Source organism: Astatotilapia calliptera, chromosome 3 (genome assembly GCF_964374335.1).
Source record: "Astatotilapia calliptera chromosome 3, fAstCal68.1, whole genome shotgun sequence".
Lineage (NCBI taxonomy): Eukaryota > Metazoa > Chordata > Actinopteri > Cichliformes > Cichlidae > Astatotilapia > Astatotilapia calliptera.
The window spans coordinates 53,066,281-53,080,446 of NC_137424.1; the positions used below are offsets into that span (position 1 = coordinate 53,066,281).

Consider the following 14,166-nt stretch of genomic DNA (forward strand, 5'->3'; position numbering starts at 1 on the left):
GATAAAATCCTGTTGCTATGTAGTGTTATCATGTAGTGCAAATCTGTGAAATCTGTGAAAAAGTCACAGATTAGTTTAAAGTGGACTCCTTCACAATAGCACACCGCAAAGTCCTCGCTTTTCATTCCTTCAGAATTAAATATATTCCGGTGCTTTCAGTCTCGTAACTGCACCAGGCTGAATAATAATCCGGAGCGGCTCATGAGGACGCGGATACCTTTTACCGTGACCTGCATCTGACCATGACAAATCGTCAAATGCGGTATGTTAGGCGGGATAATGCGTCAGTCTCTGTGCATTGATTTCCCCGTTCTTCCCGCTTATATTTTCTTTGGCGATTAACAAACTCTCAACAAACTCTCAATAATCTGCATAACAAACCACTGATTCACAGTTTTCTTTTAACAATACATCATGAACATTTTAAGCATTCAGAGTCCTTAGAAGATGAATTCCTCTGCAGGATTCCTATTGTTGAAAGTTACAAAGTATATATGTATATGTGTACGCATGCACATGTTGCGTTCTGTAAAGTTTTCTGCACAGATTTAGACCCTTGGCTTGTTACTCGCATGCCACTGCACTCTCATTGGATGTAGGAATTGGATTTCATAAGGATGTGGCTGTTGCAACAGGCCTGACCCAACAGAGCAGCGGTTATGGTCCCAGGTCTGTGTAGCTGCTCCCTGGGTTGCTGGTTTGAACTTTCCATTGAAGTGATAGTGCACAGCTTAGTTTAAAGTCCTGCTCTTTTTGTGAAGAAAATAAAACAACAACAACAAGTGATTCTCCAAGGCTAAAGCAGATATCCGGTGCTGGTTGATGTTTCTCAGCGTCACTGTCTTTGACCCCCCCCCCCCTCCCCCAAACAGAGAGAGAGAGAGAGAGAGAGAGAGAGAGAGAGATAATAACATCTTACCTCCTAAAAACACACTCGCAGTAAAAACTATCAACAGATACAAGACCAGAGTGAAATTTCCAGTAAATTCTGCTCCGGTTTTTGATATGGGCGGGATGAGGTGCAGCATCATGGCATCGGCAAAAAAAAAAAGTTGCTTGCACCGATGCTGCCCCGATATTATGCCAGCGCATTTTGGGGATTGCGTGGGCACCAATCGGTTTTCTATTGCCCATTTGCTTGGAGTAAAGGCGCCCTCCATTTGTGAGGTGCGCCACCAGCTTGCCAAACACAGAGAGGAGAGGGCGGGGCGATGGGGGATTCTTTGGCTGGCTGCAACATTTAATAACCAGTTCGCAAAATAAAACAAAACAACAAACTAGGGCTGTCAATGTTAACGCTGTTATCACGATTAACGCAATTAAATTTTTTAATGAAATTAATCCATTTGGAGCGCAGAATGACCAAAAATCTCTGTGTTACTCCTCTGGAGTCTTAATAAAGCTAAACTTGTTCTTTGCGTTTTAACTGACATTTATTTCGGACACGAGGATTCTTCGACATGCCTCAACATGTAATGATGTCCAACCACAGCCGATACAATGCCGTCAGAACTAAAAAGAAATACAAACATAAATGAATATTCTTAATAAAGTCCTTAAGCATTATATATGACGAGACATTCCAACAAAACGATCAATAAAATACACATTACACCTCACACTGCGGTAATTGCACTGGAATATCACGCAACACTCGCACTCAACATGACATTGATTATAAAACTCTAAGCATATATGAGTAGATATTTCTAACCATAAATGACAATCCACTATATAAACCTGACAGTTCTACAGCTGCATTGTGGAGAGCACATTGACCAGCTGGGTCATTGCAATATGGACCGCAAATGCCTGCAGAGAGTGATAACAACCAGGACCCTGCTGCCCTCTCTGCAGAGCATCTACCATCGCAAAGTCCAGAGGAGAGCTGCCTCCATCCTCAAAGACCCCCCACACCTCCAACGCAGACTGTTCACACTTCTGCCCTCGAGACGAATGTTAGAAGTGTGAAATCCAGAATGTCCCAACTCAACAACTCCTTCTTTCCCACAGTTATCAGACTCTTGAACAGCTGACCTACCTCAACTGCAATTTGCACATCAGGGCACTTTGCACACTAATTCATTTTGCACATTAAGCTCCTTTGTACATCTACATCAACATCTGGACACCTCACTTGTCTTCACTTACCTATTTTTGCACTTATTTATTTATCTTTCATTATTTTATCCTTATTTTTTTTATCTTTATTTATCTTAATATCTTGTCTTATTTTTATACTTATTTATCTTGTTCTTTCAACCTAACTTGGCAAATGAAGAATTTCAGTGCACAGAGAAATGCTCTTTCTTCTGTACACATGACAATAAACACTTTTAATCTTGAATCTTGAAATATACTGTTTATAAGACTGGAGAAACCTGAGGGAGTGTTCGCCCAGGGCACCAAACAGGCAGAACAGACCCTGTCCGCAGTAATTCACATTTGTGGCCAGGGACGTGCAGAGGGGGGGGGGGGGTAAAGGGGCTTGAGCACCCGCCCCTTTCCTGATGAGTGCCCAAAGTGCCCTTTTGTTGAGGCAACTTTTAAATTTTTTTATTTATTTTTTTATGTGTGTGTGGGTGCGGAGTCCTGTCTGTGCCCCTCAACAATAATATTTAACTATTAATCACAGTTTTGCTAAATAAAAGGATCTGGCTTGCATCAGTCACATGATCACATTTAACCAATGATCGCCCTCGACGGCAGAACGCGCTGGTTACGAGCCGGGAACGAGCTCACAAAGAGCACGCGCATTTTTTGCGGTCCGGAGCTGTAGGACAAACACAAGTTAACTCAGAGACACAGACTGATGCGACAAAACCAGTAAGTAGGTGTACAGCGTACACTGTAGTGTGTAGCACACAGGAGTATTGGCTTATTATGTACACGTTGGTAAGCTGTCTTGTTGCAACTGACGAACTGAAACAAACGAGCGTGCTGTGTGTGCAACAGCGCGACAAACATTACCTGTCCTTTTATTAACTGCACAGGTAGTGCTGGTCATAGCTGCTGGCTACCTGTGTAAGGCTGTCATGGGTCTGTAGCTCTGTCACCGTTTTAGGGAACATATTTAGTTTTAAAGTATTTAGAACATATTTAGTTTTAAAGTAAGTTTCTGGGCATTTCCTGCCTTTCTGGAGGGATTGTATTTCACTAAAAAACGATCTAATATGCATGTCCACATAATAATTATTATAATTATAATATATTAAAAAACACACGCTGTATTTTAAAGAACATACATTAAGAAGCAGATTTATATTTTAAATAAGACAAAAGTTGGATTTTACAGCAGTAAGATTATTGTATCTCTACAGTTTAAAAATGTAATAAGCTTTGCCCTGCACAGAGTGGATAGTGAAACAAATGGAATCATCATAAATACATTATTTCATATTTATTACTTCCCCCTCCTCATTGCTTTATTATTGTAGCTCTAGTAATGAATAATAATGTAAGGATTCTGGATCAGCACCATGATGCCCATAGTATATACAGTATTCTGAAGAAGGTCTAAAATGTCACTGTGTGTGCGTGCATGTGTGTGTTTTATTTAGCTGGATTTAAAAAAATATTACTCATGATATAACATTGTGCAGACATGGCTGGTAAGGACATGAGGAGGAAACAGTAGGAGCTGTGTGAGGCTACTAAAGGCAGGGCTATAACATTTTTCTGTCATCATTTTATTACAGATTAAGTGCTGGAGTTGTTAGGTGTGGATAATTAGATTATAGTTTATTGCAATAGCAAGTTGCGCCTTGTTCTCAGATAGACAGCAAGTGGAGAGTGATATATGAAATGATGGGAAGGAAGGAAGAAGAGAAGCAAAGAGTGATTCACAGGCAGAGCCGAGTTTATGTCACAGTTTTTTGTTGCCTTATGGTTCCAAGCGCTGTGACCAATCTTTGCATTTTGTTATTATCTCATGACACTTGTTTAATCAGCTACCATCTCTCCTATGGACTTTTTAATGTCTACAGTCTCAGACCAACACAGCCCTGCCCTTCCCATATTAGATTCTTGATGAATGTGTGTTGTTGTTATTCAGCCTGGTTCAATGTGCCCCTTTTTAACTTTGAGCACCCGCCCCTTTAAACCTCTCTGCACGTCCCTGTTTGTGGCTCATTTAAATATTCTCTTCCTGAAATCGAAACTCTTAAAAACACATTGCCATAAGGACAGTCAAACTGGCACTGTGACGCTGAAGCATTTTTTGTTCTGTTTTGCAGTGTTGTCTACTTCTGTTGTGTTTTATTCAAGTTTCTTAGTGATTGTTTTGTCCTTTTGCAGCATTTTCCTCTATGTTATATATTCTTAAGTTACAGCTCGTTTGAGCTCTCAGGGCCACTCACATCAATCAGTAATGGAGCTTCGTTTCAATGATCCCAAAAACTCCCAATGCAGAAAAAGCAAACCTGGATCGAAAAACACACTATCATAGAGTGACTTGCCCAGAGATTCTTTACTGAAGCAGTGTGGGTCATCTTGACAAAGAAAAAGCAACCATCTATTAAAGAAGAGCTTTGAATGTCCTTCAAGACACCTGGAGAACTATTACTGAAGACTACTAAACGAAATGAGAAGAAAGAGATTTCAGACTGTGTCGAAGAATAAAGGTGGTTATCCTAAATATTAACTTTCAAGTTCGTTAGAAGTCATTTGTTTTTTTTTTTGTTTTTTTGTTTTGCGTGTGTGTTTTTATGTGTTTCATTAACTCACCAATTTCACACTTTCCTAACAAAATATAAAGAAATGAGGAGTGGCTCGAGACTTTTGCACGGTACTGAAGGAGCCGCAGCCCGCGAGCCTTGGGCCCGCCTCCTTCAGTCAGCTGATTAGAGGCAGACGAAGTCAGTTGAGTTTCGAGTTAAATTTGTATTTTATTTCAAGCCTTTCTAAATATCTCCAAAGGAGTTCAGTGATTCAGATCTCCCAAAATCAGTAAGAAATAAATAAATACAATTTAAAAACGTATGGTAAAATTCTTACCGACCCTCCTACTTCCTGTTTTGCCAAACTGTAGTTCGTCATTTTGCTTCAGGCTCTTCCCTGGAGAGGACGTACGAAAGACTTTAAGAAAGTTTGGGACCTTTTTTTTTTCTTTTTTACCTCCTTTTTTACAATCCAGTGGAACCAGCGGGTCACTTTTTCTATGTTTCATCCATGAGTATCTCTGTGCTCCTGCTGCTCGTCGCCGCACACTCTTGTTGCACAGGTAGGATTTGGATAAAGGCGAGCGTACAAGAGTGTTTCGGGTGTAGATGGCTTTTCCACGCTCCAGTTTCCAAACCAGGCATTAATATATTTGTTATAAAAGCTGCCGGGGACGATCTCCGTGCAGCAGCTGCAGGGTCAAAACGAGCCCGTTCAGGAAGCAGAAGTTGTCTGAATAGTCAGGTTTTAAAGGTTTCTTCGTACTTCAGTTGATTCACGTAAAGCTGCCATTAGATGGAATTACCGAACAAAGTAAAAAATGATTTGTTAATGTGTAAGTCGATGTACTTCTCCAAAAATGCAGGCAAAGTATAGGTTATTATTGAGGAGTGACAATGTAACATTACAGAAGCGCAACAAAAAGAGTGTAAAGAAGGGGCGAAAAGGTAAGGGCGGAAAAAACCCATCTCCTAATTAGTCTGAGAAAAAAAGACACGACTTATAAGAACATAAAACATCCCATAATTGCGAGATTACGGCGCTATGTTTCGAAAAGAGAAGTCGGTATATCTGAGAAACAGAGATAACGATCTCACAGGCCTGTGTGTAAAAGTTACGACTGTGAAGTCGGGCTTTAAGGCTTTAAAGGTGTGTCCCTGCTGGTTCTGTGTTAATGCTGCTAACACGAGTGTGATCTTGTGTCGTCTATTATGTGTTAGCGTCGACTTCAGTGAGCAGATGTTTGCATTTGTCAAAAGGATCAAAAGGTAAAAACAGGAAGTGTTTAGCTTTCGATGACTGGCAGGGAGAGTTTCACTTCGCCGTGGGGGAATTGCGGCCCACCTTTGTTTGGCGTTTTGTTTTAATCCCGTCAGACTGCAGGGGTTCCCAGCATGAACAACTGGTCGTGTCACAGCATGTTAATCGGATATGAATCCCAAACGCTTGTTTGCAATTCTTGCTGCCAAGTGTGAAACCGATTAAGATAAGAAAAGATAAGATAGTAAAGTCTTTATTATTCGCAGAGATTAGAAAGTAACATTGTTTTAATAGCAGATTGAACAAATATAATAAGAACATAAACTCAATATATGATTAAATACAGATTAGTTTATAAGGACAATGACACCATAACAATATGGAAAAACATTGTACTCTCTTGTACTGTAGGAATGTGACTGCTCTGGTTTTTAGGGGCGTGTGCAGGGCAGTTAGACAGTGTTTGCTCTGAATGTTGACTAACAGTTAAAGTTGTGATCTACCAAAGCTCAACATATGTTTGTTGCTGAAACACTGCCTGAGTTTTATCCTTTAGATTTCAGGGTCAAGTTCACAGGACGTTTAGAGTATATCAGTGGCATGTTTGGTAAACACACCTCATATTACTGTCATATTACTCATGTTGCATCCCGTAATCGTCTCCCAGTTCTGTTGAAGAAGTTGAAGGTAGCTGTAAATGTTTGTCTCTGCTCAGCTTGTGATCGTGCTGTGCAGACAGACATGTGAAACTCCAGAGAGTTCAGCAGTTTCACAAGGACAAAAGTGCAGAAGTAGTCGACATCGAACAGACGTAAATGTACTTTTCACATTCTCACTGCACATGTGCGTGACTATACATCGCTTTAACGATTTACAAACCAGAGAAAAAAAAATTAACCCTTGAAAGGTCATTTCCACATCCTTTCTTTCTAATATAGATATGCGTTTAGAGCAGATTGGTGGTCCCTTATCTTTCTTATGTGTAGGGGGCGGTGCTAGCAGATTTGTAGTCCCTCTTTTAGTTAAAAAAGTTAAAGAGGGTTTACTATTCTGAGTTTTATCTTCATGGTTTGGTTATTGAAGTCTTTTAGCACCTTTCCACACAAAATATCCCTTATTTGCAGCGTCTTTATCTATTTTAATCAGTTTTCTCCAACATCAAACAGAGCCAAGCAGAGAAACTGCCTTAAACTAAGTGTTCAGTGGCGTCTGAAGCCACAGGTATTACTCATACATACACATGCCTCTTATGTATGACTAATATGTTATTCTCTGGGTTACTAATAAGAAGCTGCGCCCTATAAATGTACATGCTTTAAATTGAATAAAAAGGTTTGTGTGATGAGTAACGATATTATATTGTTGCTACACAGATAAAAGGTGTTAGGATAACTCTTTTTAAAACTCAGTAATGACCTACTCCATGTTTTATACCTTTTTCTCTTCACAGGAACAGCGGCCTCAGCAAACAATGTACCAAAGATCGTAGCCTCTGCAGGTGAAACAGTCCTCCTGCCCTGCAGCACCGCTGCGAGTCACGATGTACCAACAGTTGAGTGGAGTAAGGATGATCTGTCCGCATTTGCCTTCCTGTACCGAGATGGATTCGAGACCTTTGAGATGAAGAATCCAGTCTTTCGGTACAGAACAAACCTCATCAGGGATGAACTTCACAACGGAAACCTGTCATTGGTGATATCCAACGTACAGCCAAGCGACAGTGGAAAATACCGGTGTGCGATTCGAAAGAACAAGGAAACTGTCATTGCAATACTGGAGCTGTTTGTAGGTACGTCCACTCAAAGTTTAGAGCTGCATGTAATCCCCCTCAAAGTCCCTTTCTTCACTTTGGAGATCTGCACATGTTTAGGTTTCTCTAAACACCCTGAGAAGTTCATCTTACAGATTTCATTCTTTATTCTAAGCGGCAGTAACAGAGGGCATTTTCATTTGTGACAAATACTCTTTTGGGTTCAAATGCAGATTCTTTAGTCATGTATCTCTCTCTTAAAGCTCAGATGAGATTTTCTAATAGTTTCCCACAGTTTTCTAATAACATTTGAACTGAAATTTTGGTCACAGACAACAACCTGAATAATTCTTACTTTTGCAGGTGCTGTTTCTGAGCCGAAACTCTCAGTTGTTCCAGATGAGGGAGGAGGACTGACTCTGCAGTGTGAGGCTAAGTGTTGGTTCCCTGAGCCTCTGATTACATTTCTTGATAAAAAGGGAAATAAGATTAGTGCTGAAGACCCAAAGAGAAATGACGAATCCCAGTGGTGCCTCACAGTCACAAGAAGAGTGACTCTACAGACTGCTACCAAAAGGTTTCAATTCAATTTTAATTTTCAAGCCTGAATTTAATTTATATTCTAAAAGATCTCTGAGAATGGCTTAATCTGCGTTAGTTAGTTAGGCTAAGTGGGATATGTTTTTCAGAAGATTTTTCATGTGCACACACTCTTATTTTTCTAGAAAAACAAAGGAATAAAGCTTAAATATGTGTCTTTTGATCACAGGGTCACCTGCAGAGTCCACCAGCGTGAGATAAACACAACCAGGGAGTCAACGATTTACATACCAGGTACACCAGAGCTTTAACAAACACCTGCATCAGCTGCATTACAAACATTATTATTAATGCATATGCTTTATAATCCATCCAGCTGTTCAGTGAGACAAAGAATATAGCACGATGAATAAATAATTTATATTTAGACTATTACTTATTGAATCTCAGTAAATAACCATCAATCTTAACTATATTTTGGAGGTTAAGAAACAAACATGTATAAATTGTTAATATATCTTCTAACATTGCATTACTGCTGTGGCCTCATGTATACGGACTACACATAAACAATCTCTAATTATTTATTTTAATATTTCTAAAAGTATTTAAATACAACCAGAGATAAACAGCAACATGACATGTTAACAGAAATTAGGATTCATAAGCAGCGTGAAACAACGTACAGTCCTTGAATCAGTAGCTTATAAACCACATTTAGAACAATAACTTGGTGTAATTGCTCTTCGTATAACTTTATCAGTGTCTGACACTGTTGTGGGGGAGATTTGGTCCACTCTCCTTCACTATGTTGTGTCAGTTGTATATCCAGAGCTGTCTTACAGTCCCACCACTGCATTTGAGTCAGTTGGGTTTGTGGACTTAGACCGGGCCATTGCAACAATTTTTCTTTTTCAGTGATTCTGTTGTAGATCTGCTGCTGTGTCGGGGACCATTATCCCATTGCATGACCCAAATTATACCATCTGAACCTTGGGGTGAATTTGCAGGGACATTTACTCCTGTTAGACTGGCAGCTGTCCTGAACTTTTCCCATTTGTCAATAATCTCTTGCGCTGTCGAATTAGGACTTAAGTTTATTTGCAAATGGCCTTTTAATCTATCCCAGATTAATGATCAACAACAGTTGCCTCTATAAGTTCATTGCTGGAGTCCTTTTTTTTTTGCGCATTGGTCTGACCTTGGGGTGAATCTGCTGGGATGTCTACTCGTGGCAGAGTTGTTGCATTGTGTTAGCACACACTTGAATGCGCCAGACCTGCAAACTTTTATTGCTCACAATCAATTAATCAAGTGCGTTTGATCAGGAGCAGTTGGCTACTTACCCTCTTAATTCCTATGAAGGCATTAAGAGCATACTTTGGTTTCCCACAGACTGCTTTTGCATTTTGTCTTATTTTTGTTAAATAAATAAAGACACGTTTTGTAATGAAATTATTGTCAAACTTGGTAAAGACTAGGTCATATTTTTATATTTATATTACTATGTGTTGATATGTAAACCTTAGTGGTAACATTTCAGTTAAAAGCAGCTTAGAAAACAAACTATGATTTTTAATTTATCCCATTGTTCATGCTTGATCTCCTTTAAAAAATCATTTCAGATGAATGCATGAAATCCTCCACTCGAATCGTCGCAATTGCTGTGGTGGCGACCGTCATAGTGTGCACACTAATCTGTGCTCTTGTGCTCTTTTTAGTCAAGAGAGGTTACTTGTCTGGTAAGTCAGTTTTTTTCGGCTCTATGTTTAACTATTACGAAGTATTATTTCATTCACTAACTTTTGTCTTTGTGTGGAGAAAGTGCTAACTGTATATGTTTTTGTGTTCCTCCAGTGGGAGGACAAAAATCGAGCTTGGAGAAAGATGAGATCAAGCGATTAACTAAAGAGCTGAAAGACCTCAAATCCAGGCAGAGTCCAGCACAACAGTCCAGCCAGTCTACAAATAACCCTAGATCCTCACCAGGCACCTCAAAGCGTGACATCCCACCCCCACCAAAGTCTTCCTACCACAGCAAGCTCCTTAAGCCAGCATCCTCAACCAACAACAACAGTCCTGTCGCTTCAGGACAAAATCCGGCACGCAGCCCACAGATGAGAAGAAGCAGTCACGGCAGCAGTTCTGCTGTCTCAATAACTAATGATGCTGCGTCATTCAATCCTCCTCCAGATTCAAAAGACAAACCTCTTCCCCGTTCGACGAGTCTGTCTGAGAAACGGCCTCGTAATGTCATTGCAAAGTCTACACGCAGGAATACTCTCTCAGGCATTTCCAACAACCCCTACGGTGTCCTGGCAGATTTATCAGAAGATGACAATCCGCTGATTGGATAAAGAGGGATAACCAAATGTGATCAGACAGCTTTTATATTTGTATAAATGAAACAAAACATCTCAGGTTAGGGATTGAATCTTAGTAAAAGCTGTCAGTTAGATTGGAGTTTGGATGGTTTGAAAACGAAAAAAGGAAAAGTAATGTACGGGTACAAAAGTCTTCCCACTGAGCCTCTAAAGCCGGCTGAATCATCAGCTTTGAGCAGCTAAGATCAGAGGAGATTACTCTAAACATTTGCAGCTTGAGTTGATCTTGAGTTATCTATATTTTAATACCTACTACACAAGTAGTAGACTTTACACAAGAAAAGTTTTAGTGCAGTCTATTTATAAAACAGAAACTTGCAATAAGTTGGGGAAATAACCTTGTTATAAATACTTGTTTTGATAGTCTTAACTTCCACAGACCTTTATTTTTTAAAGTATTTTCTCAGTTACACCTGTTGGATTAAGTGCTTGTTGACCACCACTATTCCTTCAAGTCGCAGTTTATGGGTCAGATTGACCCTCATTTACAAATTTATTAACAGCATGTAGACACAAATCTGTTGTGTGTATGTGTGTTTCACACACAAATCAGTGATTTATCCCCATTTCCATACAGTTTGTTCATACTTAAAGAACAAATAAAATCAAACACTGCCATAGGAAATGTAAACATTTAAGATGAATAGCATTTTACCACTACCACTATATATATATTTTTTTACTTGAGCCACAGTGAATGTCTCAGTTCAAAGCAATTAATTTTATATTTATATAGTGTCAAATCACAACAACAGATTGACTCAAGGTGCTTTATATTGTAAAGACCCTACAATAATATGAAAGTGTGATTTATATTCAGAGCCTCTGTTACTGCAGCCTTACCGCTTTTCCATCACTTTGATGGAAAGCACAGATGCTTTAACTGTTTACTTTTAACTCTTGGGACTTTGTTGCTGGGAATTAAATTCTTATTGTTTCGCACTTTTCTCTTTAATGTGATGTTTATAAATGATGTTATTTTGCATTTGTGTTTGACTACAGAGATTTGACTGGTGGGGTTTTGTACAGTTTCCTAGTATAAAAATTAAATTTGTTAAACAAATGGATCATTCTGCAGTCTTTGTGCATGAAAAGGAGACTAAATAAAATCAGAGTGCTTCCTGTCTATGAGCAGTATATTATTAAAAGCTTTGCTGGCTGTGGAACAAAGATCGAAAAGTTTGAAGTTTTATTATATTTATAGGATTTTAAATCATTTTTTCAGGCTACATTTCACTGTGTGTTATACTTGTATAACTATGCATGTGACAAATAAAGAACCTTGAACTTGAATCTTTGACTCTAAGGATTGAGGTCTTCCACATTTAGAGACTAAGGGTGCTGTGTGTTTTATTAGTTTTTGTTTGGTTTTTTTTACATTTACAGTGCTCCAAAAAATTAAAGGGACAATTGTCTGTGAAGGTTCTCAGTCATCCAGGTCGTCGTAGTCGAAGGAGCTTGCAAAGAAAAGTGTCTGGACTTCTTTAAGTTGCTTGAAGACGTTTCACCTCTCATCTGAGAAGCTTCTTCAGTTCTAAGGTCAAATGGTGGAGAGTCCCAGATATAAACCTAGTGGGAGTATCCCCCCACAGAGTGACAAAAGGACCCCTGATGATCCTCTAATCGCCTGAGCCAAGGTGTGAAATTGGGTGTGGGCCCCAATCAGCCAGAGTTTCGGGTGAGTTCATTGTGAAACCTGGCCCCACCTTATCATTCGAATTCCTGAGGTCAGATGGCCCAGGATGTGAGTGGGCGTTAAGGCGTCTGGGAAGGGATCTTTATATCTGGGACTCTCCACCATTTGACCTTAGAACTGAAGAAGCTTCTCGGATGAGAGGTGAAACGTCTTCAAGCAACTTAAAGAAGTCCAGACGCTTTTCTTTGCAAGCTCCTTCGACTAAAGGGACAATTGTTAAACTGAGTTTAGCATCAAGTGAGTTCAACTTGTGAGATATTGATTTGGTCAGTTAAGTTGCAGGAGGTCGTTAATCAGAGTCAACTGGAAAACAGGAATGTTTTTTTCAGGTGGAGGCTGCTGATATTTTTCCCTCTTCATCTTTTCTGACTGTTTCACATTCAGCTAAGGTCAGCCTCACTACTGCTAGTGTACCTGGATCCTGCAAAGGTTTGAAAGGTAGTTCAGCTCAGGATGGCACATTATTACACTCCATTCTAAGAAGGTTTTCTGCATCTCCCAGCACAGTCTCAGGAGCAAGGAGGACACTGTACGAGACAGACCGGTGCTGCAGGAGTGCTGGAAACTACAGAACTTAAGGAAAAATAAACAGGAATCTCTAACGTAAAGTTTTACTGCAAACCTCATTCTCAGATTTTCATACTCAGTCCTGACAGCTGTCTTTGAGGGACAAAACAACGAGCCCACTGAAGTTATTTAGTATGAAATGGATAAAAAAAAGGGTGAGATTTGGTCTGACTCACAGTCTTATATGCTCAGTCCTCTCCAGGAAATAACTATTCTGTAGATTATGTAGAAAATGAATTTACGGCACTTCAAAAAAATTAAAGGGACATTTTTTAAGTTGAGCTTAGCATCATGTCAGAAAATGAATTTATGGCACCTTATTACCACTGCCTATTATTCTAAAGGCAGGAGTAATGAGGTAACAATAGAATCTCTCTTTCTATGACCGCCCATCAAAAACTCCTCAGTGGACATTAAAGCTGGACTGCAGTGGGCATTTTGGACACTAAGCCAATATTGTCAGTAGATGTCAGGCTGACACCGAGCGCAAGAGTGAGTGCTCACACTCACTAACATGATACAAAATGTTATTTGGTTGAAATATTAACCCTTTCTGTTGTGAATTAACTGCTTATATTATTTAAATCTGGCCGTTCATTCTCTGTGTGCCAACCAACCTTGTTTTAGTTGTTTCACACAACAATACTTTAATCATGAATACAATAATTTTAAGACATCATTTGTCAACATTTACTGCATCTGTTTAATTAGCTGACAGAGAAATGTGTGAGAGAGAAAAGTGGTGTCACACTTCTCAGCGTTTCAGTGTCTGTGTTGTTTCTTATTTCAGTTTCACTCACTCAGTTTCACTGTATTGTTTTATAGTAGTGATTTACCTCGAGTCAGAATCATGGTTTGCACAGGGCTTTGCCCGTGAGTTCAGTTAAAGCCTCACACTATAAGTTCAAGCTGCTGATAGCAGAACAGCTGCACTGGTATAATGTTAATGAGATTGACTCAACAATTGTTTTCTGGAATAATAAAAAATGTATCATGTTCATAAGCCAGTTAAAATGTGGACATCTCCTGTAGTCGCAGCACGCTGGTCAACAAGAGATGTGCAAACTATAAGAAACTCTGACCTTAACACTGACCTATAAATCATTCAAGTGTTATAAGGCTCCAAAATCAAGAGATGAACCAGCGTTTAAACAGAAAGCAGACAGAAATACCGAAAGCACTTAGGTGTTAAAAAAGTTGCGTGTATGACTGTGTGAATGGATGAATGAGTCATATTGTTCTATATAAAGCCTCCGAGTGGTCAGGTATAGTAGAAAAGCGCTATAGCATCCAGCATTACAAAGCTACTT

The 14,166-nt window shown here is 39.4% G+C and overlaps 1 protein-coding gene across 1 annotated transcript; it reads left to right on the plus strand.

The window, feature by feature from the left end:
* Window positions 1–4,527: 4,527 nt before the first annotated feature.
* On the plus strand, window positions 4,528–11,886 carry LOC113019052 (butyrophilin subfamily 1 member A1-like). The gene is made up of 6 exons (XM_080298531.1): window positions 4,528–5,221; window positions 7,370–7,708; window positions 8,033–8,246; window positions 8,439–8,503; window positions 9,835–9,951; window positions 10,067–11,886. Exons 1-6 carry the CDS (start codon window positions 5,170–5,172, stop codon window positions 10,564–10,566), a joined length of 1,287 nt encoding a protein of 428 aa, XP_080154657.1. The 5' UTR covers window positions 4,528–5,169; the 3' UTR covers window positions 10,567–11,886.
* Window positions 11,887–14,166: the final 2,280 nt, after the last annotated feature.

Coding starts and splice junctions, on each gene's coding strand:
- LOC113019052 (XM_080298531.1), top strand. CDS start 5,170: ATGAGTATCTCTGTGCTCCTGCTGCTCGTCGCCGCACACTCTTGTTGC. Junction 8,504..9,834: donor GTCAACGATTTACATACCAG/GTACACCAGAGC, acceptor AAATCATTTCAG/ATGAATGCATGAAATCCTCC. Junction 9,952..10,066: donor CAAGAGAGGTTACTTGTCTG/GTAAGTCAGTTT, acceptor GTGTTCCTCCAG/TGGGAGGACAAAAATCGAGC.